This window comes from Aulonocara stuartgranti, assembly GCF_965226115.1.
Source record: "Aulonocara stuartgranti genome assembly, chromosome: 12".
Taxonomy (NCBI): Eukaryota; Metazoa; Chordata; class Actinopteri; order Cichliformes; family Cichlidae; genus Aulonocara; species Aulonocara stuartgranti.
Genome location: NC_138948.1, coordinates 15,833,901 through 15,860,406, shown reverse-complemented (window position 1 = coordinate 15,860,406; position 26,506 = coordinate 15,833,901). Strand labels below are relative to the sequence as shown.

The 26,506-nt window shown below is 38.6% G+C and overlaps 1 protein-coding gene across 6 annotated transcripts in view; it reads left to right on the top strand.

The window, feature by feature from the left end:
• Positions 1 to 26,506, top strand: part of grid2 (glutamate receptor, ionotropic, delta 2) — a 555,291-nt gene that overhangs the window by 424,286 nt on the left and 104,499 nt on the right. For all 6 annotated transcript variants that reach the window (XR_014279959.1, XM_082553593.1, XM_082553595.1 and 3 more), the window contains exons 9-10: positions 16,406 to 16,507; positions 22,008 to 22,205. Coding sequence is in view for 5 of the 6 variants with exons in the window: in XM_082553593.1 (XP_082409719.1) it covers positions 16,406 to 16,507; positions 22,008 to 22,205 (300 nt within the window). In the remaining variant the exon portion in view is untranslated. The remainder of the gene's footprint in view (positions 1 to 16,405; positions 16,508 to 22,007; positions 22,206 to 26,506) is intronic.

Sequence of the window (26,506 nt, the reverse complement as noted above, 5' to 3'; positions counted from 1 at the left end):
TTAATGGCTTAAATGTTCCCGCTATACTGAAGACATCCTTTTTGGCTCTCGGAGGAGGCGGACACACTTTTTCTCCTCTCCCTTATCTTCCCTGCTTATGTCCTTGTCTAGTCTCGTGTTTTCTTGTATTACTTTCCCTGGAACACTCTCTCACAGTCTGTTTCTAAAACCTAAAGAAAATTATGGATTTGATCAACTGGTCTCTGAATGCTATTGACATCCTTTTGTCAACGAGAAGTCTGGGCTCAGGAGAGCCCGAGTGCCCTGGAGGGACTTTCCCTGCCGGATACACGATGGATGGGTGGCAGGAATGGAGGGTCGTGTGCCTGGCGGGACTGTCGATCGAGGACGCTGAAGATATCTACCTATTCGGAACCATGATAACAGGGTTCTTGCTGATCGGAGCTGGCTTGGCCCTGGCTTATCGGAGAATTAAGAAAGCGGAACCGGCTGTTCAAACCCCCCCAAGGCCGCCCGCTGGGATTGAAACGGTGGGACGAGGCGCAACTTCTCAAAACGGGCTCATTGAGAGCAGCATGGTTAAGATCTTGGAGACGCTTACAGCTGCCGTGAATACTCAGAATAACACCTCTGAGCGTATATTGGGTTACATCAAGGAGAGGCCTGCTCAGAATAACACCTTTGAGTGAAAGTTGGATTACAGCTCACTGCAGCCGTGAGTTCTCAGAATCGGCTCTCTGAGCAAAAGAATGACAACACCACGGAACCCAAGTTTGATACCATCATGGGGAAGCTCGCGGTTCCCCAACGGGAGACTGAGAGACCAGTGTCGGAGTGTTAAAGAACAGCTTTGAAATTCTCATGAGTTGTTGCAAAAGACAAATTACCATCATAATCCGGCTACCCCTTCGGCGCCAGCTGTGGGCTCAAGGCTGGAGCCGAACAAAAACTCCCTGATCTGTGCATTCCTGTACTATCCTTTTGTGTTACACATTTCGATGTTTTTTTCCTCGCTACCTAGCCTGACCTGTCTCCCCAATGTGATGTTTGTGTATTGTATGTACGGTCGGCAAGGTCTGTCATCTCGGTTGTGGGCAAAAGACCTGCAACTGACAAATAAAGGCTATCTCATCTCTCTCTCTCTCATCATCAACAACATTAAGAGTCCCCATGGCTTTACATCTTTAGCTGCACTTTGATAGCTTCTGTGTGCTTAGAGTGCAGTGAAAATTTCTGATTCCTTAGTCTTTTGCATATTTGTCCCATTTACGTATTTCATTATCATCAAACAAATTTTAATATTAGACAAAGACTACTCAAGTAAATACAAAATGCAGTTTTGTAAAAGATAATTTGATTTATTAAAGGGAAAAAAACATCCAAAGCTCCCTGGCCAAAAATCATTATCCACAAATGGTAAAAATTTGGAACAGTCATGAACCTTTCGAGGAGTTTCTGGCCAAATTACTCCAAGTGAACGTTGACAACTCGTCCTGGAAGTAACAAAAGAAGCCATAATAACATCTAGATAACTGCAGGCCCCACTTGCTTCAGTTAAGGTCAGATCATGATAGCAATAAGAAAGAGACTGGGCAACAATGGCGTCCATGGTAGAGTTCCAAAGTGAAAACCACTCCTGGCCAAAAGAACACAAAAGCTCATCAAATCATCATTTTAAAGCTGAATTTTCTGCTTACTAAGGTATTCTTTGTCTAACATTAAAACTTGTTATATATCTGAAATATGTATTTGTGAGAAATATGCAAAAAAATAGAAAACCAGGAAGGACCGAATATTTTTCCACACAACTGTATATGTTGGCACTGGTGTGTGTGTGTGTGTGTGTGTGTGTGTGTGTGTGTGTGTGTGTGTGTGTGTGTGTGTGTATAGCAGGGCCTTGACAGTGAGCTGTTTCCCTTAAACATCAAGTCTTTCAGCTTGACACATCGTCAGTGCTTCCAGCCACGGTTTACAGTATGAGAGGCTGGGATGGCTGAAACTGGTGCAGAGAAACGCCTGCAAACCCCAAAGTGTCTATAAATAATTAATCTGTGCATGCTGTATAGCTGTGTTTCTTTAGCTACATGTAAGTGAAGTTGTGTTAAACACATATAACTACTTATTGTAAGCCTTAGCATTTTTTTTCTTTTCATCTGTGATGATTGCAAAGCAAAAAGCAAGTAAATAGAGTTATTTGCATGCCTACCTACCTGCACTTACCAGGCAGACACGGTGGAAATAGTGGAAGATAACTAGATTTGAGAATTTTTACTTCTGTTAAGACTTTTGGGGAACCTTGCGTGTAAACTCTATTAGATCAAACCTGTATTCCCAAGTGGAGTCTCACCCTTCTCCCACTCTTCCTTCTGTTGTATCTCCCATTATTCACCAAGAGTATTTTCAGGGTGAAGAACATTTTTTAAATCACTTTCCCCATTTTTTTAACAGCATCTCCTCCTTTACTTATCTCTGCTCTACTTTCCATTTTTTTCTGTCTGCCTTTTTGTCTCTTTGTCTTTTTCTCACGTTTCAAGAGAACAGAAAAGACAAACGCCATAAACACATACAGAGGTAAATGCACAAATTATGTATCACCTTATCAATAATTAGCATTATTTTTTTCCTGTAGTGTTAATCATAGACTTTTATATAGCTTTGTTTTAGACAAACACATTTTTTCTCATTTGCCAGACATATCTCAAACACAAAGGTTAATTGATTTAAAAAGCATTTTCCAAGAACTCCAATTGCGCATCTTTTTAGGCAATAAGTGATGAAACGTTTTCTTCTTTATTCAATTAAAAAGAGACGGACACTGAATTAAATGATAGCGCAGTTTAATTATTAAGTTACATATTAATTTAAAGTTTGGTATTTAAAAGCACATTAAGTAAGGAAGTTTCAATTATATATACATACCAGAACCCAATCTAACCCGCACTGCACACACACAGACACGCGTCTTCCCAACAATTCAAGTAAGTCATAAAACAGCTTGTGGCTCATCTGGGAAATCAGAACAGGACTTGTTGTTGTCATCGTTATATTGATCAGAGACTGCTCAGTGTATTTGTGTGTGTGTTTGTGTGTGAATGCAAGTGTGGATTCGTAGGTGTGTGAACATGTGTATATGTTAGCATGTATATAAGAAAGAGAATAAAATCTATAGTCAAATGTTGTACTTCAAGTCATGAACATGAAGTACTCCCACTATGAATAACCCCAATTGCTACAAAATAAAATAAGCAATAAAACAAAGAATATATTTTTGCCCCCTGCCTTTTTCCTTTTTTGATTTTATGCAAATTTCACATGTCTGTATATAAAGAGGTTATGAACACTCATAAGTTAATTTTCTGTCTCTTCTCGAACACTTTTTTGATTTGTTTAGAACCCCCCCCAAAAAAAGGGGGGGGGGGGGTTGCTTAGATACTAGAATGCTGAATTCACATGATAGTCCACTGTGGATTTGTATAGATAGATCAGAACTCCTCTGTATTTTCACAGTTGGATAAACCCAGATCTATTTCATTTGATCTTGCTTCTCTTTTTAATACCTCTTTAATTCAGCATGGGTGATTAAGAAATCAAAATTTTAAAAAGTAATTATTAAAATAAGCTGTATCTTTATAAGTTTTATAGCTTCGGTCAGGTGTAAACTTCAGTAATGTTATTATTTCTTTTTTTTTTCTTTTTTCTTTTTTTTGCCTGTCCCGTTTGGCATTTCATGTTTTTTCAAACCTAATGTGTACCTATGTACACTAGTTTGTTTGAAATGGTGGTTGTGGTGCCTTCAGCTAGTCAACATTCACTTCCATCTGGATGAATCACCTCACACTTACGTCATATGGTTCATCTCGTACAGCCAGAGTACCTACCCTAAAGGAGGAACCAAAAAAAACAACACACCCTTAAAATGCTATTCTAAAGGCTGCAATCATCCTCTGTTTCTGCAGTACAACCACATAAAATAGAGTACTATTTCTACAGTGGTTTTCAGAATTTTTAAAAAGGTCCAGAAGGGCCTAGTGAAATCATCTTGTACGGTGAAGTGATTGTCATTGCTCAAGTAACAAGTCTGAGATGAATTGAGGGTTGTGAAATTTTGTGTTATACTGCTGGAAGCAGCCGTAAGTATACGGGTATGTGGTCATAAAATTCAACAATCAAGATTCTTTACTGTCATTTTAAGGAAATATACAATGGAATGAAGTTGCACTCAAGGATTGTACTCAATGAATATAAAAATGGTAAATGGCCTGTATTTATATAGTGCTTTACTAGTCCCTAAGGACCCCAAAGCGCTTTACATATCCAGTCATCCACCCATTCACGTACACATTCACACATTGGTGATGGCAAGCTACATTGTAGCCACAGCCACCCTGGGGCGCACTGACAGAGGCGAGGCTGCCGGACACTGGCGCCACCGGGCCCTCTGACCACCACCAGTAGGCAACGGGTGAAGTGTCTTGCCCAAGGACACAACGACCGGAGACTGTCCAAGCCGGGGGTCGAACCGGCAACCTTCCGATTACAAGGCGAACTCCCAACTCTTGAGCCACGATCGCCTTATTAAAAATAAGAATGAAATATCAGTTAAGCCAGCGGTCCCCAACCCCTGGGCCTCGGACCGGAACCAGTCCGTGAGTCGTTTGGTACCGGGCCACGAGAGTTTAGGCTCAAGTGTGAAATGTATGGTTTTCAGGGTTTTTATCGGTTTTCAGCGTTATTTTGTTATCGTTTTGATCGTTAACTCGGTTTTCCTGGGTCTTTTCACGTGTGTTATGAATAAATCTTCTTTTTTTCGGTACCGGTACTAGTTTTATTTTATTGTATTTATCCGCGACACATTAAAGGCCGGTCCGTGAAAAATATTGTTGGGCATAAACCGGTCCGTGGCGCAAAAAAGATTGGAGACCGCTGAGTTAAGCTATAAATATAAACAGTTCATTTCGCACACATAACAAACATCACAATTTCCCAGTATTTCCACTATGCAGCACATTCATTGCCACTGTATGCATTCATAAAGTCCACATTGTGATTTACTCCTGTTATTGTAATTGCTGTACGTTTTGTATATAGGGGTGTACTTCAGTCCATTGTTCAGGATGGTAATGGCTTTAGGGTATAACTGTTGATGAATTTTTTGGTGCATGTTTTAATGGACTGGTAACCTTTTCCTGTGGGTAATGATTCAAAGAGATGATGAGCCTTCCAGTATACTGTTGTTGTTGTTTTTCTTCCAACAGCAGGAGGTTGAGATGTCTTCCAAGGCAGGTAGCTGTTAGTTTGTGATGTTTTGTGGACATAATCAGCAACAATCTCCTCAGTTGGTACTAAGAGGCCACATGGTTTAAACAGAATATCCCCCAAAATGTTATACCACCACCAGTGGGATGATATGAAGCAGGATGTATCCATGCTTTCGTGTTTAGGGCGAATTCTGAACCTACTATCTGAATGTTGCAGCAAAAATTGAGGCTCATCAGTCCAGCTCATCTTCTGTTATCCAGTTTTGGTTAGTCTGTGTGAATTCTACTGAAGTAGGTGAAGGAAGGCACCCGGTGTGCTCTTCTGCTTCTAGAGCTAATCTGCTTTGAAGTTTGACCTTTTGAGCTTGCTTTTCTGCATACCTTGGTTGTAACAAGTGGTTATGTGACTTACCTTGGCCTTTTTATCAGTTTAAAGTAGTTTAGCCATTCTCCTTTAACCGCTGATGTCAACAGGGCATGTTCTCCTGCCATTCACTGCACTGGATATTTTCTTCGTTTTTTGGATCGCTCCAAACCACAGAGATGGTTGTGTGGGGAAACCCCAGTAGATCAGCATTTACTGAAACACTCAGAGCAACCTGTCTGGCACCAACAACTATGCCACAATCAAAGTCACTTAAATATCTTGCAATATAGATCACATTCTATATGAATTCTCTATTGAATTTTTGATTTGACTTGCTGTGACCATTTAGTTAAAGGCATACAATGTGTAATATGAATGTACAAATAAAGACTAAGCTTTGCTGTTATGTAAATAATATCGGTAAGCAATGGAATTTTGTTTTTCCTCAGGAGAGAAGAAGGGGGTCAAGAGGCAATTGCTGGGCATTGCTATAACCTCTCTTTTGTCTGTGAAGGTTCTCAGTCATCCAGGTCATCGTAGTCAAAGGAGCTTGCAAAGAAAAGTGTCTGGACTTCTTTAAGTTGCTTGAAGACGTTTCACTTCTCATCCGAGAAGCTTCTTCAGTTCTAAGGTCAAATGGTGGGGAGTCCCAGATTTAAACCTAGTGGGAGTATCCCCCCAAAAAAGGTTTACGACACCAACTGTCTCCCATCTATAATCCAGTTTTGAGTTCCCTCCCCAGACGCCTTAACGCCCACTCACATCCTGGGCCATCTGACCTCAGGAATTCGCATGATAAGGTGGGGCCAGGTTTCACAATGAGCTTACCCGAAACCCTGGCTGATTGGGACCCACACCCATTTTCACACCTTGGCTCAGGCGAATAGAGGATCATCAGGGGGTCCCTTTGTCCCTCTGTGGGGGGTTACTCCCACTAGGTTTAAATCTGGGACTCCCCACCATTTGACCTTAGAACTGAAGAAGCTTCTCGGATGAGAGGTGAAACGTCTTCAAGCAACTTAAAGAAGTCCAGACGCTTTTCTTTGCAAGCTCCTTTGACAACCTCTCTTTTGACAAACGTTATCACAACAAGGAAAACAAGAAAGTCTCCACTAATGTTGTTCTGTTGACTGAAGACCTTATGAATTCAACTATGCTGGAAAAAAAAATCTCTTTAGAAAAAAATTTGTTTCTTTTTACATTATTAGCTTTTACATGACACACTTAATCAACAATTTGCCATCAGTATAGCTTTTGTTCTTTTAATTGTGTCCCTCAAATTCAATTCTGTTTAGGAAATTGGTGGAAGGGCAGGACAGAGTAAAGTGGCTTTTTGATTTTAATTGCCATTCAGGTTGCAGTTTTTGTGTTCAAAGACACAATGATTGGAATGCGGCATGCTTTGCTATATTTTATAATTTTATTTTAATAACACCAAACAGCAAAATAAAATAACACAAGTAAGTGAAAGAAGGGAAGAGAGGAGACGAGAATTCCTGTACACTTGGAAGTAGTTTTCATGCTAGAGTGGATGAGCACACAGACTATGAGGTAGAGAATGGGCAGCTGGTGTTGCAGACCTAGTGTAAGTGGTGAGACAAGCACCCTGTGTTAGCTGAGAGAAAGACGGAGAGGGCGGGCTTATTGTGCATTAAAGTGCACATATTGTTGTTTAAGTAAATTCATTATTGTAGAGTTCATTTACTTATTTCATTTGATCTTGCTGCTCTTTTTAATACCTCTTTAATTCAGCATGGGTGATTAAGAAATCAAAATTTTAAAAAGTAATTATCAAAATATTTTTATAAGTTTTGTAGCTTCGGTCAGGTGTAAACTTCAGTAATGTTATTATTTCATGTTACTAATTAAACACTCTTTAAGCACTTTTTGAATAATTACAAAACATACTGTGGAAATAAAGAGTAATGTGCCCATACTGGGCTTCTGTTCCCACAAACAGATGCACAGCTGGATAGAGCTGAACTGAGAAGATATTCCTTAAATGGTGCATTAGATGTTAAAAGCAAAAAAAATTTGGATGTAAAATCTTTACTTACTGTGAATCAGCCCTACCGTTACTATTACCACCACCAGGAGTGTAGGACTGTCATGATCAAAGAATGATTATAATGAGGCATTAGTGTTTTGTTTTGTTTTTTTAATAGTTTCATCGCAGGAATATTTTTGAATAAAACTGTCCAAATAAATCAAGGCAGTGAATAGAATAGATTAGAGCTATGCTTGGAACTGCTTTTGAGGCCGATGGATGAGCCTGCACGCTATAAGGTGGAGAGAAGGCAGTTGGTGGTGCAGAGTTTTCATACTAGTGCAAGTGGACTGCTTGCTGCAACAAGCTGGTGCTTCTCTGACTGCCACTGAACTGGTAGAGAGCATGGAGTGGGGAGAGAACCTTGGACTTTTAGTTGGTTCGTTAAAACATGTCAACCAGCAAGCACAAATATGGCCGAGGGAGGGGAGAGGACAGAAGGAAGGCTTGGTGTGCAAGCTGTTCGTAGACTGACATGCATGTTGCTCATTAGCAAGGGAGAAACGGAGGTTCGGGTGGTGGTAAGAGAGGGGTCACTTGAGGAGAGGGAGGGAGACAGGAGTAGTGGAACTGCTCTTCGGTTTGACTGTGCGCATGTCTGGCTGCCCTCTCTTTATAGCAATGGCAAACATATGACTGCATAGTGGAGTCAACAGAGGGAAGATTATAGCACAACAGATGCTGAAAGCAGAACACCTACTCCTGGGCAGGTGAAATCCAGTTAATACAGGGAAAAAAGAAACAAAAACGAAAAGAGGGAGCCACGTATGATCATGGAGGAAAGCCCTATAGTATTTCTGCTGCTGAAGGTGAAGCAGATAAACTACTAATAGCTAAGAGTAGCCTACACCAAGAGTCCATTATTACACTGCATTAGAAAGTCCAAAATCAAATCTCTCTCTGTGTCTATCCACTAGTGGAGCTCATCATATAAGGTGGGAGGAAGTGCAGCAGCAGCTAATACAGCAATTGCCCAGGTCTAATTTCATGGGGAGTTGCTCTTATGTCTACCAGCAGTAATTTGAGGTAAGGTGTAGAGCAGAATTTTGACAACATTTATTCATACATCTCTGTTTTACTTTTACAACTTCCTACGCATATTGATTTTGTTGCAGTCGATAGTGTCTGTCAGCGCTGTGTACAATTTTCCCACCTCCATGGCTTCCAAATGTCACCTGCTATCGACTGCATTTTGAATTGCTACGAGTCATGTATGTAACAATCAGGCCAGAAGCCACAGTTTGTGTCACAGTGTGCTTTGATGTGTTTGCCACAGGGAGAGAAAATAAGAGATACATGAAATCTCAAAGCACCCCTTAGTGATTGTAAGATGCTATTTAGGCTAGAGGATACCTGCATGCTGTTTGATTGTGCATCCACATACAGTATTCGGGGTTTGTGTTCACATTGATGTGTGTTCCGAGAAAAGGGTTTGTTGTAACAGTAAATGACTCGTGGCTCCAACACAGCACTGGTCGATGGTCCAATTACCTTTAAATGTGTGTGGTTACACATCCTTTAAAGTGCCTGGGGTCTGTCTGAGTCTATGCAAGTGCGGTGGCTGGAAGTAGGAAGGAGACTGATATATCCATTTTTTGTTCAGTGTTATAATAATGTTTTACAGATCACAATGACAAACAATACTGAAAGACTGACACTTTAATGTAGATGTTTTTATTTGTACACTACTGTGCAGTCTTAGCCTTTGTGAATGTCTTTTAAAGATCTTCTTTGGACATACTACTACTTTTTCACTTATTTTTAGTCCAGTCCTTGCACCTGACCATTTTTAAACAAGTTTTTTTTAAACCCTTAACCCTGACCTAGGAATGATTCTAGCATAAAACGCCACCTAAATTAAAGAATGAACCAGTTTTGTTTCCACACATAACAGAAAACTTAGCAACGAACCAGTTTTAAATTGTATCTTTAGGCACTTTTATACTAGCAGCCTGTTATAAAAGCAAACCATTTGTTCACATTTCTTTAGATGAACCTATGAAAAATGCCAAAGATAACACAGTTTGACAGGCATAACATAATAGTTTTGCACCAAGAAGTGCTATTAGCTAAAAACTGGCTGTGCTGTGCAGCATCTCCCTAAAATATTTGAAGAGGCTGGACAAATGTAGGACAAAAGAATGAGTTTCAGGCCTAAAAAAACTAACTGCAGAAGATGAAGAGTATGTGAAAGTCATATCCTTAAGAAATAGGAAGAAGCCCAGTAAAGATGTGACACAGGATCTATGAGATTCATTTGGCCCCTCAGTTGATACGGTTGTTGCAATATCATCCAGAAAACATACGATCAGGAACAGCTTCCTTTTTAAGCTGTTGATTCCAAACACTCTGCTAATGCAGTAAACACAATTGTGGATAGAAAAACACACAATGGAAAACTATCAGTCGTGGAATTGTCTCACCAGAGCCTGGACCTCAACGTTATTGAAGCAGTGTGAGATCATCTTAACAGAAAATGAAAGAAAAGGTATCCAGCATCCAAAGAAGAGCTTTGAATGTCCTTCCAGAAGCCCATGGTGATTCATCAAATGTTGTTGAAACACAATTTTGGTAAAATGAGAAACAAAGAGATAGCATGCTTTGTCAAAAGAAAAACTGAACTGAGAGCAATAAATGATGAAAAAAGAGAAATAAAAAAGGAAATTAAAGCAGTGATAGAGAAAGGAGAGAGAGTGTGGGATGTTAATGGCCGTGTTTAGATGCTGTCTTCTTCCTAATGGTTATAACATGCAAAGGCACACAAACACTCACAAATGCACATTTACTTCATACTGTCAGGCTGAGAGCCATTATCCAGAGCTATGAAGATAAGCAGAGGTTGGTGGCCACTCTGCTAGTCATCCAACCATTTTAACTCATCACATGCACACCTCTACAGTGAAGCAGCCTCTATTACTCCTTTTAGGTGGAAGCAAATGCATAAGAGGATAAAAGTGAAAATACTGACATTTACATTTGTTGAAATATTACAAAGGTTCTTCCATCTCCTTCGAGCTTATGGCTTTGTCTCTTATTTCCTCTTTACTGTCCATTTATAATGTCAAAGAAAAAATGAAGATAGTAATGTAAAAACAATGTATGTACTGTTAAGTGTACATACCCTTATCAGTAAGGCTGTTTTTGCATGTCATTGATAAAAGAAGACCATTTAAGTGGATGCAATTTAAATGACAATGGAAAAAAGTAGGAATGTGCCCAAACTCGGCTTTAAGTTTTATGTTCTCACAAACAGATGGACAACTGATCCAGGAAGATGTTTTTCAAAAGAATGAAAGAGCATTTACAGTAAACAATGTGGATTAAAATTTGATCACTTCCCTCACCAGAAAGTGGGCTTTAAAAAATAATTATTGTAGTAGTTGGCTATGACGCATTTAGGTTTTGAATCATACCTTTCAAAGTGCACTATGTACATCTATTGTGGTTCTACTGTGGCTCTATATGAGAGTGGGGGAGTGAAATTTGATGTAATACGTGTTGGTCTGGGTGGGTGAGTGTTTTTATCTATAAGTGTACATTAATGGCTAAACAGCCTGACCCTGATTAGTACCCTCTATTATTACTTTAGTCCTTTGCTTTTAGTGATTGATATGTTTTACCTAATCTTATTGACTTATAACTAAATGCTATGAAGAATGCAATAGACTGCCTCATGGGTTCACTGCTTTTCTGTGTTATTGTGCATATTCTCTGTCCACATTGTTTCTGTCGGATCTAGCACCTCATCAGTAGTTGGAGCAACTGACTGATTTAACTAGTGCAAATGCACGTGGTTATTAAACCAGTCTTTTAGGAACTCTTGTTTTATTAATGCAGTCCCAAGAAATAAATATTAAGTGCCTTGCTTAAGGGTAAGATGACTACAGTAGGCAATTCCTAGGCAGTACAGGAAACACTAATGAAGCAAAACCATGTGGTTTTGATTTTTTAACTCTTTCACTATCACTAACTCTTATCTCAGTACAATCACTGAGTTTTGATTACCACTGTTGGGGCTCACTGCTGCATAGCTCAACAGCTCTGTGGAAGCCAGGATTACAGAGTGCCATAGCAGGTGTGCTTTTGCTGTTAGCCAAAGGCTTTTTTGTGTGTGTCTGTGTAAAAATGTGTCTCGCTGAACCCTTTTTCTTTTTTTTTATTATGAGTTCCGCTTATAATCCCTTTGCTGGATTTTAGATAATGTTCTCTTTGGAGCAGGTTCACTTATATGTGTTGTTGTATGGATTTGTTTTCCTACAGATGTGGTCAGGTGTGAATGTAAAGTGAAAAACAGAGTCTGCTTTTGGTTTTCTAATCGGCATTTTGCTACAGGACTAATATTTTATTGATTATACACATTCACACTTTTAGAAGCACTTATGGCAACTGCTGTGCTGCAACTATTTTTTTTTTTACAGTGTGTCATCATCTTTGTTTAACACCTATCAACATCTTGTTTGTCTTGCATGAGGTTCACCCATCTCCATATCTATTTTTTCCTCCCTAAGTGTCTCTGTTTGGTTTGTGTTAACTGTTTCTCACCTGTGTTTTTATTCGTGAGACCGTTCTATCTTTTTCATGTTACCACAATCTCCTTTTCCAAGTTTGCTTCTGTTGCCACTCATATCAACAGCACACAGGCGCAGCAAAAGAGTAGCGTGTACAAACACATTCACACACTTTTATTAACGGCTGTATTGACAGTGGGTTTGTGGAAAAAATTATTCAGTAGTAGTTTTTCTGTGTTGCAAAATAAAGGCTAGCAGGCTAATATTAAGAGCAATACAGGTTTACAGATACCTCTGTATTTTGGGCCGTTATGAAATAGAGAAATGAGCTACATTTAGCTCCACATCTCCCTCTCCAGGCAAAAACATGGATAGCATGGAATTTGATTTACTTGGGTTTGTCTGTGTGATTTGGGTAAATGCAGAAAGATGAGCAAAGATGAGCACTGTATTGTTGATTTAAGTGCTGGAACGGCAACAATGTTGTATGGTTGCTTTAACACATAACAATAAGACAGTTGTACATCCTACACACCCTCATATATCCAACTCACAGTGAAGGTTGATGAGGCTCTTGTGTGAATTATCTAAGGTCACTGGACTCTCTGTTCTAATAGGAATGATAAAGGTTGTAATATTTTCCACTACAAGGAGCAACAAAGAGGGCACGTTGCAAATAAAAATAATAAAGGCTCTTTTAAAGGGCAAAACCTTGCTCACAGCGTGCATTTATAAAAGCCCTGCATGTCTACTTTGGTATTGGCAGTTCAAGCACACATCAGCTTAGTTTAACAGCAAGAATGCTTAAAGATGTTGAAAAAGGTGCTTCAGTGATGTTGGGAAGATGCCAGTGAAGTACACCCACGCATGCTTGAGATATCAAATAAGAATTTAAAAATGTAAAAAGTACCTGTGGACGTGCAGTATTAACACATTTAAATGTGTAATGGATGAAATCCCCAGTGATAGTTACTCTCTCCCCATTGATCAACAGTGCTGTCTGTCATGGTTCACTCATGAGGAAAGACCCAAACAGGTAGGCAGGAAGGCTACAGAAAGAAACAGCACACACACAAAAAGAAAAGAAAAGAAAACAAAAGTACTCATAAAAGGTTGCATAAGTAATGACAACAAAGAAACATCAAGGATGTAGAAAATAGACTAATGCCACGTTATATGAGGGTACCTTAGCTGTACCTAGGACTGCGCTCTTCTGGACAGAGATCTCAGATGTTGTCCCTGGGATCTACTGGAGCCACTCGCACAGCTTGGGGGGTCACTGCACCGAGTGCTCCGATTACCACTGGGACCACTGTTACCTTCACCCTCCACATCGTCTCCAGTTCTTTTCTGAGCTTCTAGCACTTTTACAGCTTCTCGTGTTCCTTCTTCCTGATGTTGCTGTCATTCGGTATCGCTACATCTATCACTACAGCCGTCTTCCTCTGCTTGTCCACCACCATTACTATCGGTTGATTAGTCATCATCAGTTTGTCTGTCTGCATCTGGAAGTCCCACAGGATCTTAGCTCGGTCATTCTCTACCACCCTAGGACGCATCTCCTATTTTGACATCGGATCTTCCAGGCTATGCTTGGCACAGATGTTCCTGTATACAATACGAGCACTTGGTTATGGCGTTCCATGTATGCCCTGCCTGCTAGCATCTTGCACCCTTTTCTTATATGCTGGATTGTCTCGGGGCGTCTTTACACAGCCCCTGCACCAGTGGTCTTGCCTGATGTGATAGACCCCAGCCTCTATGGATCTTGTGCTCAGAGCTTGTTCCTGCGCTGCCATGATTAGTGCCTCTGTGCTGTCTTTCAGTCCAGCTTTGTCCAGCCACTGGTCGGACTTCTGGATGTTAGCCACTTCCTCTATCTGCCAATGATACACACCGTGCAGGGGCCTTGCTCCTCTTCTTTCTTGTGTTTCTGCTGTCTGAGCTATTCACTAAACATGCGGTCGGTTGTGGCCATCTTTCTGATGTACTCACTGATGTTTGTTGTCTCATCCTGGACAGTGGTTCTGACACTCACTAGTCCCTGGCCTTCTTCTTTTCTCAGGCTGCTGGATTTGGTGTGAAACACTCCATGCATGGTGGTTCATCTGAATCTTTGATATAACGCAGCAACAATATAAAGGGAAAACAAACATAATGACTTAGTTGGTGGTAGAGTGGGTATAACTTTTCGCACTTTTACCAGAGGTGAAGAAAGACACAACCACAGACAGACAGGAACTAAGAGGGCAAAAAAAAAAAAGTCATGGGAGAAACACCACAAGAATAAGTCAAAAAGTAGTTATAATACAGCACCGGCTTCTAATGGCAAATCTAGAATTAACTCACACACATGATCCGTGTCTACAAAAATCATTACACGAGGAGTGATTTAAACTGTTGGCTTTGATTTTGAAAAAAAAAAACAAACTTCAAACAGGATGTAGCAGGGCATGGAAAAAGCCACAATTTTAGAGAAGCTTTACCATAAGTACTGGTCCCAAAAGGGAATTGATCAGAATTGGCAGAAAACTGTATATCCAACAGTAACTTCTGGCTTTAGAAAAATGGATAATCCCGTATTTCCCTCTGCACTGTGTCCTCTGCTTCTCTGATGTGTTTGTGTTTTCTTTTAAATACAAATCATCGCATGCAGTTTTGTGTGTATCATAGTGTGCTTGTGATACACAAAAAACAGTTTTTTCCCCCTGTTTTTTTTCCTACTGCCTCTATCTCCACAGGGAAAACAGACTAGTCTGATCTTTGAAGCCAAAAACAATATTTTATTGAAAACATCAGGCAGATTTAATAATTTGGTCCAGAGGAAGAGAAAAAAAAAACACTGGGTGTTTATGATGCAATTTGATAGAAGTCTGGGTCAGAAGGAAATAGATGAAATCTTGTATACTGGGAGTTAAAGCAGTATATTATGTGCTGTTTATGATTATGTTGGGGTCCTAGGTAATTCAGAAGGTAATTAATTCAGTGCTCAGTTAAGTCAGATTTTGTAATGATATGGGATATCATGCTGAAGCAATCATATAAGCCTTGTGTTTGTCATTTTTCACATTATGCATCATGCACTTGGGGGTGAACTGCAGATTGTAAACTATACATTCTAGAGAAATTTGATCAAGGGTTTTTTGGCGATTAGCAGGAATATGGAATGGGAACCGTCAAAACATAAGACATAAAAGTTAGATGAGCCAAATGTGTAGCTGAAATGTGAATATGCCTGATTGGTGGTTTACAAGAAGGTTTTTTAATTGGGACATTCTGGTTGGTCACCCATAGATTAGTTAGTCGAAATCCTTATTTTGCTTAATTGACTCTTTTTAATTTCCAGAAATAGATTAGAGTGCAATATTCATGATGCTCAGTACTAACTGCACCCAGTGTACAAAAAAAGATGTTCAGTAAATGTTTGGAACAAAATGAAAAAAATAAAATTTTGTGGAAATAAAAAATAAACGTAGGAAAACTTAGGTGAAGCTGAACTTGTCGAACTCTTAAGCACCTCCATGTGTTGACAAAAATCAGGTAGATGAACAGGCTTTTCGTTTTTATGGTTGGTCTCCGTAAAGACAAAAAGCCTGTTTACTTTTAAGGTGAGACTAGAAGACTATTTTCTTGTTTTATTGCTCATTACACAAGTATTTAAGGGACACACTATTTTGTGAATTGTACTTTTCTTTCGGGTGAACTTTCAAGAAATTGAGCTGCGTTTAAGAAAGGAAACCTTTGTGTGGCCAATTACATTTTTACAGCTTTACATATATATATATATATTATGAAAGAAGTTTGTTCTCTTTTATGTTTGATGAAGTGTGTCACCATTACAACTGTGTATTCTGGCATTGCGTGTGAGTCCATCTGGGCTGGAAATAAGCTACCAAAGTGCTGGAACTACCGTAGTGCACCAGAGATAATGATCATTTTGTTCAAAACAATAACTTAACACACTGTTAAATAAAGGTGGTTAAAACACTGCAAGCTTACAGTTTATTTTGAATATTTAAAAGAATGTGAAAAAACACTGAAATCTAGCTCCATTCTGATGTGGCTCTGTTAAACAACCAGCCTTTTTGGATTTCAATGATATCAGTGATACTTACATTGCAGTGTTTGGATAAATCCAAGCATGTGATTGATGAATCGCTAAGTTTTTGTTCTTACTGAGGAATTAACCAGTCTTATGTTTCAGATTTCTGTGTAACTAACTGTTTGGTGTGTTTCTGTGTGTTTTTGTTTGTGTACATTACAGCTAGCCACATGGGACCCAGTTCATGGATTGAATGGCACTCTGACAGACAGAAAATTGGAAAACAACATGAGGGGAGTTGTGCTACGAGTTGTCACTGTTCTGGTGAGTTTAACTGGTCAGTTTGTTAATCTGTGCGTGTGTCTGTTCTTCGATTATGACAAGATTTCCAATTGTCCAAAGACAAAGAAGACCGATTTCAGTCTTTATACAACTTTTCTATTTTGTTCATCTTGAAGAATCAGGAGAGACTGTATTAATTTGGCATTTCAAACTTTTGCTCCTTTATAAATCTGTCCTTTTGTCTATTTTTGTGCCAATCATTCCACTTTATATATATGGGAATGGATCTAGGGACAGCTTAAGAGCTTATGTGAGGGCATGAAAAAAAAACAGTTTATCAGACAGTGTTAGGAGTAAAGATGGGGATCATAAAAGCCGAAGAATACCTACCACGGTGAGCTCACTAATGGACCAAGCTATCATAATTTCATTAGCCTTCATTTTGACATTTGACAACTATGTGATGGAGTCTTGATGGTGGTGGGACTCTGGCTTTCCAGCTCTATCTGCCTCGCCCGCAGCATCGATTTGAGTATATCCCTTGAGTGCTTTAAAGATTCACAGCTATAAATTCTTCATATCCCCCCTTTGAAGTGAGAAACAGAGGGAAAAAAGCGATAATGCTAGACATCTTTGTGGCTATCCCTTTTTACTGATCTTTTCATACATTTTTTTCAGTCTTTGATTTTCATCATCCTTAAAGGCAAAAAGGATATGGGCTGTGAATATTGTCCCTCTTCTCATTTTTGGGAAGGAGTATCTCTAGTAATGTGAGAAGGTGTATTGTTTGCACACTTTTAAGTTTGTGTTGCTCTTCCTGTTCTGTAGCTCTGCCTGTGTAAAAATGTTTATGTTTTACCCAAAATGCCTCATCCCCCTTGTCGGCCTACTAGCAGAAAAGCCTAGAAAGGGTGTGAAATGTCCATGTGCATTCCCAGATCTTTCCATGTGTAAATTGTTGCGGTTATGACCCATAAGTGTGCAGGCACTTACGGATGGGAGGAAAAGCCATGTACAGTAGTTTAGTATTAAATGTACTGCATGGGTTTTGTTCAGTAAGACTGGAGAAGAGCTACTATATTAAATACTATATAGTATATTAAAGTCTGGCATATTTCAATCTGCATTTAACACTGATGCTCACTGGGGAAACACAAAGACATTAGACATTATTAGAAAACTTCAGACACTTGTACCTCCTGCTATCCATGCACAGAAGGATCTTGCAGGAACGGTGATGCTATTTGGTCAGTAGGATTTCATAACCTGCTCTACAGCACGTTAGTTTTGCAACATATGTTAGAAGTAAGAAGTGACCCAATTTCAGGGTACTGAAAACTCGGGTTAACAGTGAAGTTAGCTGGATAAGAATAAATCCTGCTTTATAATATAGAGTCAGGAGTAGAAAAACTTTTGGGCACAAGTGACACAATTAGTCAAAAACGATGTTTTAAAACTAAAAAATATAGTTTAAGCGCTTTAAGCAGTTATCAAAATGTGGTTTTCTTTATACTATATGTAAGACTATATAGTTAGCTGGCCTAACAATCTAAAATTACTGTCTTATATATGTTTCTAAATTAAATTGTTTAATATCAGCATGGCTTTCTTCTTTTCATCATATGTAGTGGTCTTGTCCTTTTTTATGCGAGGGTGCACATTTCTCTGATTTAAGTAGCAAGCTGTGGATTTAGCTACAGTAGCCCAAATATGCAGCCAAAGGCAAAATATGTCCCTTTTTAACTTGAGTTCATATTTTTGGAGATAATGAAGAGAGCTCACAATGTTCTCTCTGAATAAAAAGTAAAGTTTTACTTTGAGGGAAGATAAGACACACAGTAACCACAAGTGTAATTAATGCCACATTTGTTTTGCAAGGTGGCTAATGATATCGATCACTGAAGATTGATGAATTAGCAATCAAATTAAATGATGTTTACAATTTGACAGTTGTTCCTTTACTTTCATTTGATAGTCCATCTAACAATAAAATGTATTTTAAAGGGACCATCTGTAGGATTCAGTCTAATGATGAGGTTGGAGATTGCAACCAACTGCTTACCCATCTTTTTCCGAGTGCTTAGAAGAGCCTTAAGTGAATGCAAACTCAAAATGTAAAAGCCTGCTGATAGAGCCTGTTTGGTTTTTCTGTTCTTGGAGAATAAATATGGTCGACCATGGAGAATGTGACAGTGCTCTATCGATACAGATGATTGTCTATACACTAATGAAAACATAATTATTAAAATTCCTATATAAAAAAAGAGCTCTCTAAAGAAAAAAAACTTGTCCACTGTCTTGTACACTAAATATGAATTTAGTGTACATTTTTCTTTGCGTCTCAATTTGAATTGCTTTTCTGTTGTTCTGAACTTTATATCGTCTTTCTTTACCAAACTGAAACTGAGAGAAAAATCATTATCACACAATATAAAATCTAATCTACTGCAGGCGCTGTCTGGGCCTTTCAAAATAGATTTTACTTTTACGGTACACATAGATTTCTCAGAGTGTTTTGGAAATGATCACAGTGGCACAACTTACCACATGACTCTGTCAAAACTAGCATTCCCTAGAGGGAACTTCAAGTGGTATTACTTAGTTTTTGTGGAGGGAGCAATTCCTGTTTCTGGTATTTTTTTTCCAAAAAGAATAAGAGGAACATTTCCAGTTACAGGAATTAGTCTTGAGGAAAGTTAGGGGAAATGATGGAAATGAGACATGGGAACAGTAACTTCAAGGGACGTGAGATTATATACTGCATGGTGACAAGTGGGAGTATTGTAGCTTGATGGATGTGGGAAGATGAGGTATTCTAGACATATGTTCAGGGAAAACTAGAATCTACAGACATTGCACCCTGGAAAGATGCAAAGTGTTATATGTCAGCTGGTAAGTGGCAAGAGAAACAAAGGGTCTGTAAGGAAAAAAGCAGAGAAAGAAAAGCAACTCGAGAAATACAGATTAACATCACAGTAATACTACATCTCAAAGGATAATTTTCTTGCAAGATTTCAGTCTGTAAACCATTTACTGAGAAGTGATTTAGCCCAACAGTTTAAAATCAGACTAAACAGCGCAATGTTCAGATGGTTACATGACTCTTTGTTGACTTTTAGATAGTCTCATTATTTTGCAAGTGAAAAAAAATATCAGTTGCATACCCACAAGTGTATTAATTCTCTCAGAGCTAAGATAAGATGAGATAAGATAAGATAAAACACAGTCATGACTAAAAGAAAGTACACACTTTCACAAGTACACCTCATGATTCAATAGCTTTTTCTTCACATTATTGTGGAGGATTTCTGGTGGACACCTTCTTTAGATCCTTGAGGTTTGCAGGCATTCATTTATGCACAGCACTCTTGAGGTTGTGCCACAGCATTTCAATTGGGTTGAAGTGTAGACTTTGGGTGATTGCAATATTTTGATTTTTTTCCAACATGGCCTCATATTTGGTTCTAGAATACTTTGATTATGATCACTGTAGAAGAAGCCCAAATCTTCCCCCCTTCGCCTCTGTGCTTGACAGGTGTTATGAGCTGTTTGTGCTGATATGTCGTGTTTGGTTTTCACCAAATGCCCAAACATCTGCACTTTGGTCTCATCTGTGTAATGAACAATATTCCCGAAGTTTTGTGGTTTGAATGTATCTCTGTAAACCAAACCTGTGCTGCCATTGCAGCCCTTTCCAAACAAGCCATACTTATTCAGTATTTTTCTTTTTCTATGACCTTACGTTTGTAACACGTTAACTGCATTACTAGTAGCATCGCATAGTCCGACCTTAGGCTCCACTCCATATCTACTCATTGGAAGATTAGCATCTGTCTTGAAAGTTTTCCACTTGTGAATAATTCTTCTTACTATAGAATAATAGATGTGAAATTGTTTGGATCATATAACCTTTCCCAGATTGATGGGCAGCAAGAATTACTTCTCTAAAACTATTGCTGATGCCTTTCTTCTTTGCTATTTTGTTAACACAGATCTGCAAAACTTCTGCTTTATAGAGGTCCTCACACCTGTTGTTGGCCAATTAATCAAGTGCTTATAGTGAAATGGCTAACGTTAATATGCATGCCATTTGTGATAACTCTTTGATACTTTAATGTACTTTAATACATTAATGCTATGGAAAAAAAAGTTAAGCTTAAAAAACGTTAACTGCTGGTGTTATGTGTTTTCCACACCTACTCTGTCTTTCACACATAATGTAGTTTAAAAGTTATATAGTGTAATTAACTGTAGATCAGGAAATTTGTACTATTACTTTGCCTTGATTGTCCTGCAGAACAATGCCAACCAGCTTTTCTCCACCATGTCTATTTGTTTATAAAGGTTTACAGAACCCCCCAAATAAGGAAGCAATCAGTGTCAGTTGAGGGGAAAATCAGTATGTATGGCTGTTTTTATTAGTGGGTGTTCCCACCTGAATTGATGGATGCTTGTGGTAAGAGAGGGACTTGGTATGCATGTCCACTCACTGTCTAATAGTTTATTGAACTGCAGCTGCTAGCAAGGATTTGAAAATGCCAAGTTAATGTGTAGAATGCCCTGTGTGTATATGTTTCTGTTTGAATGTCTGTGCTTAATGTGCACCCAATATCCTGTCAATAACACAAACAGTCTCATAAAATAAGACACATTGGTCTGCAATGTTTCACTCATCAGTAAGGATTTATTAAACAAGAATTGTGTGGTAAACGGCTAGAAGGAAAACACATAATCCAAGGTGTAGGAAATGAAAATAAGTCTCATGTTGCTTTCTATTTTTTGTATAAGCAAAGTTTCCTTGAAAATTAAAAAAAAAACCCTTGTTTTCCCTTGTGCTTTGTTCACTTAATTGCCTAAAATGACAACGCTTTTGGATGTCATTTAACCTCAACAGAGAGCCAAGTGCCAGAAATCAATATACAAGAGATTTAGGCTTCCCAATGGTATTTAAGAATGAACCGTTAAAAACAAAACTGCTGGAATTTAGGGTGCAGTTATTGATCTTCAACATTTTAATTCACTTTAAGTTGTCAGACAGGGTACCATTTCAGTAAATTAATAAATTGGTTCCATAAATGAATACAAGTATGCCGAGATGAGAACTTCAAATAATGGGGTTAATCATGATTTTCACTTGTTACAGTCAACATACACTCACTCAAAAGGTGCTTCAGCATATAATTTAAATAATGAACATATGCTGAAAGATGTCTGCTTGCTTTCATACTTTGATTTCTTCTAGAATAACACATATGATTATTTTCACATTTGCAGCATTAATATCTCTAGTAGGTAGTAGAAAATAAACCCCAGAGAAGAGCCTACCTGTAACATATAGTTTTACCTTTTCAGGCATTGCTTGTATCATTATCTTTAAATGTAAAATGTAGATTCTCTCAGATATGCTTGCAGCCATCAAAATGATCTTTTGTGCTGCTAACATGGTTATTAGGGTAATGGGGGACTTGATGCTTGAATGAATGGTGCATTGATTGGCTGCTTGACTGACTTACTGACACGCTGACTGTTCGTTGCCTTCTAGGAGGAGCCGTTTGTAATGGTGTCAGAGAATGTTCTTGGGAAACCAAAGAAGTACCAGGGCTTTTCCATCGATGTCCTGGATGCTCTGTCAAACTACCTGGGCTTTAAGTATGAGATCTATGTTGCTCCAGACCACAAATATGGCAGCTTGCAGCCTGATGGTCAATGGAATGGACTGATGGGCGAATTAGTCTTCAAGGTAAGAAGATCACTTGCATACACAAATGCACATGAGCAAACAAATACATATACAAATACATGTTCCCTGTTTATGCACACGCTTATACTATATCACTGCAGAAGGAGGAGAAGCTTGCATGTAGACACGAATCAATTGCTGAACAGAACAGCCTCTCTTAGGTTTAGTTCACACTCGGATGGGTTCCATCATCACCCACTTGGTAACCATTGGATTTATGTCTTTAAACTTCTTTAATTTGGAATGAGACATTTAGACACTCATTCATAAAGAATTGTACTATGTAAGCTGAAGTGGATTTGGGAGGCGCAGAGATGAAATATTGTGTGATTTTGCATACTAGAGAAACACAACAACTTTATAATAATTTGACTAGCTTCAAGTATCTTCAAGTGTTATAACTGCTGGCAGACACTTGAACTGCTTCAGTGGAAAGTGGAAAAGTGGAGATGATATAGTGACACTATAAATGTGGGTTCACCAAAGATGGAGAGGCCTCTAGATTGAGGGTAGTAAATTGGCATATTTGAAAAATAACTACTTTGACCATGACTTAGCCCTACTGACATAGACTTCAGTTGACATACTTCAAAATTTACCAGTTTCATTGCTGTTTAATATTCTGTTATATCTCAAAGTGCCCTTATTATATGTGTGAGAGCAGTTTTTTTAGTTTTGTTCCTTGCAGCATATCCTAGAGAAACATAAATGGAGACCTGGCAGCTTATCTTGCGCTAGTTGTAAATGCTTGAGTTTGATAACTATTTGTCACATCATACATATATTTCATATCATACTCACACCATCTTTTGCTGATTAAACAAAGTCACACAATAAAACCAAGCTGAACTTTTACATGCAGGAAGTCTAGAGTAGTCACATATGAATTTCTGTTTTTAATATCACTGAAATGTGATGATACTAATAATCATAAATATTTCAAATCTGAAAAACTCCTAGCACATGCAAGATTGCTGTTGCTTTGCTTGGAGTCCATCTTAAAAGACAAGGCAACACAGGAAAGTGTTTCTTGTGAACCTTGTGAAAATAACTCATGATTTGACAGGCACTTTCTGTTCCTCTGTGGCTTTGATTGTTTAAAATATTCATTGACTGTTGTTATGTGGAAGCCAATAATAAACCCTGAGCTTACCTTAGTTTCTTGCAATCAAGTCATTCTTTTATGCTTAAAATAATTTATGTTTTGCTAAAACTTTTTTTTATTACTATTTTTTTCCTATTAAATATGAGGTCTGAGCAAAGGTAGGACTAAATAAATATTTTAGGTTTTAAACTCAACATTTAAGGTGAGTTTACCTGTTTTTTCCTGTTTATTCTTTCGTGACTGCACTCACAAGTAGGGATGGGTATTGATAAGATTTTCACGATTCCGATTCCATTTTCGATTCTGTTTAACGATTCGATTCTTTATCGATTCTCTTATCGATTCTTTTTAAAAAAGGAGAACACTAAGTTTGATTAGCTTAGAACTTTGTTTTATATCTTCTCTTTGAACAAGATAGAAATTTAGGAGTAACATGGCCTTACAAACCCAACAGTGAGATCTTAAGAGATCCAGCCTACGGCTCTTCAATGGGGTGTCACAGGGTCCCGAGGAAAAAAAATTGTAAATGTAAAATAATAAAATGAATATTCTTCTGTAGCAATAACAAAGCATAACATAAATTATTCAGTAGCAATTACACAAGAATATCCAGTAATGACCCTGCCTACAATTAAACACATTCACTTACCTAAAATTGGGGGCATCTGCTGTGGCAAATGGGTTCAAGCCAGTGTTTCCAACTTAGCGACTTTGTCGCTATATTTAGCGAGTTTTCAGAAAAAAAGTCGCTAAAAAAAGGACGTGAAAGCGCGTATCGATTTTACTCTCAACAAGCAGTGGGTGCTGTAACGCAGTCAGTTCTTCTTTTACTGTTTTACTCTTATGCTGTTTTGTGGATCACAAGGTTTAAAACTACTTATAAACACACACACAAAGTAACTCCACCAGAGTGCCTATTTCAGGTCACTTTTGCCGGTCCAAGCCCGGGTAAAGGAGCAGGGTTGGAATTGTGACATTTAAAAAAACAATAATTGCTAAAATAAATTTAATTTGTAGTTCTAAATAAACTCTAAATGCATTTAGGACGTTTTTTACGCACTTTATGTCTCTTCCACGATGTTATTTCTCTCTCCAACAACATAGGTTACAATTAGATTAGCATGACCAATTATGCAAATTAGGCGATGACGTCATTTAGCGACTTCTAGCAACTTTTAGGACAACCAATAGCGATTTTCCTTACTGAGGAGTTGGCAACACTGGTTCAAGCCTTTTACCACAAACTTAGTCACTGCTCGGTGACATTCGTCTATCCTGGCCTGAAAGGAGACGCTACCGGTAGACTGCAGCGAGAACTGCCAGCATCTGAGCCAGCCAGACTCTGTCTGTCCGTCTCATCATGGTCACCTAAATGCACAGTAATAGCAGGTTTTGTAATAAGGCAGATTGCGCTAACATAATATGCACTGTTAGTTGATTATTTACCTGCCGCATTAACGGGAGAGGACGTGCAAACGTTACCGCTGCTGCTGGGTTGAGATTCACGAGTCCGGAGCAGAATTAAAAACATGACATTCATTTAAGGTTATCACGTGTTTTGTGAGCAAATGCTTTTGCATATTCGTAGTGTTTCCTCCCTTAAATTAAGTATCTACTTTGCAAGTATTGCAAGTTGCCCTGTTGTCATCCGTTCTCGTAAACTTTTGAGCGTTTGAGCCGCTTACGCGCCGTGTTTCCTGCCAGGTAAATGACGCTCCGCAACGCGGTGACGTCATTCGGGGCGACTGGAATCGATAAGGGAATCGTTTGCAAAAATGGCAAACAATTCCAAGGAATTGAAACAGTGGGAACTGATTCTCAACAAGAACCGGTTTTCGATACCCATCCCTACTCACAAGTGAACAATTCTTTTGAACTTCACACACTAAGGTGGAAAAGGGGAGGAAAGAGTGGAGTTAGGTCCAAAAATATTTGGTTATTAATGCAGTTTTTGTAATTTTGCCTCTGTCCACCACCGTATTAGATTTTAAACAAAGCAACCAAGATGTGATTTAATTGGGAGCTTTTATCTATAAATCGAGGGGTTTGACAAAGTTAGACGTTTGGGAATTACAACCATTTTGTTCTTTCATTATTCCATGACAATGAGCTGATAAAAGATCAGTTGTTGCAAAGTGTGGAAGTTGCATTTGGCAGCTGTTCACTGGAACTCTCAGCAAGAGGTCCAAAGAGATATTGAAGCAAGGCAAGGTGTCCATCATTAGAGTATAAAAACAAAATAAGACAACTTCGAGTAGCCAAATCGGCAATCTCTGGTACATTCTTAAAAGGAAGGCACTTACAACACCAAAAGGCCTGGAAGATCATTTATGACAACTGAAGTGAATGAATACAGAAGTCTTTCTCTGGTCATGAAAAACCACCTTCACACCGTCTTTCTAATTCATGAACACTCTTGAGGAGGTAGGCGTATCATTGCCAAAGACTACAATCAAGAGATCCCTTCATGAATGAAAATACAAGAAGGTGTAAACCACTGGTTACGCTCAAGAAGAGAAAGGGTAGATTAAACTTTGCCACAAAACATCTAAAAAAGACCTGCACAGCTCTGTAAAAAAATTCTGTGGGTCCATGAAACCAATATTAACTTAAAGCACACTGATGGAAGACAAAGCTGTGGAAACGAGATAAACAGCTCAGGATTCAAAGCTTACCACATGTATATATAGCAGCCAATGAAACAAGAGGGGTTTTTTATGTGACTGCAGAGAGGAGTAGCAGGATGAATTGTAAAGTGTACAAGGCTGTAGTCTCTGCTCAGATTCAGCCAAATGATGCAAAACTGATCAAACAGCACTTCACAGTGCAAATAGATAATGACCCAAAGCACATTGCAAAAGCAGCCCATGAGCCTCTCGAGGCAAAGCAATGAGATATTCTTCAATAGCCAAGGTCAGTTACCTGATTTCGACTAACAAAGCTTGCTTTTCAGTTTTGCTGCACTTTGATCGCATCTTGAACTGTTTGATTTTAAAAAACGTGGTTTACAGGTGTGCATCTTACCAGATCCTTTCAAATCAATAGTACAGTGTTTTTCTGCCATGATCATCTCTTAATGGCAGGAAAAACTTTTTTTCCAATTTCCAGCCCAAACACGCACCATTTTTATACAGTTAGATCTAATTTAATTTTAACAACCTTTTTATGACTACGTGAAAGTGTTTGTGCAAGTTCA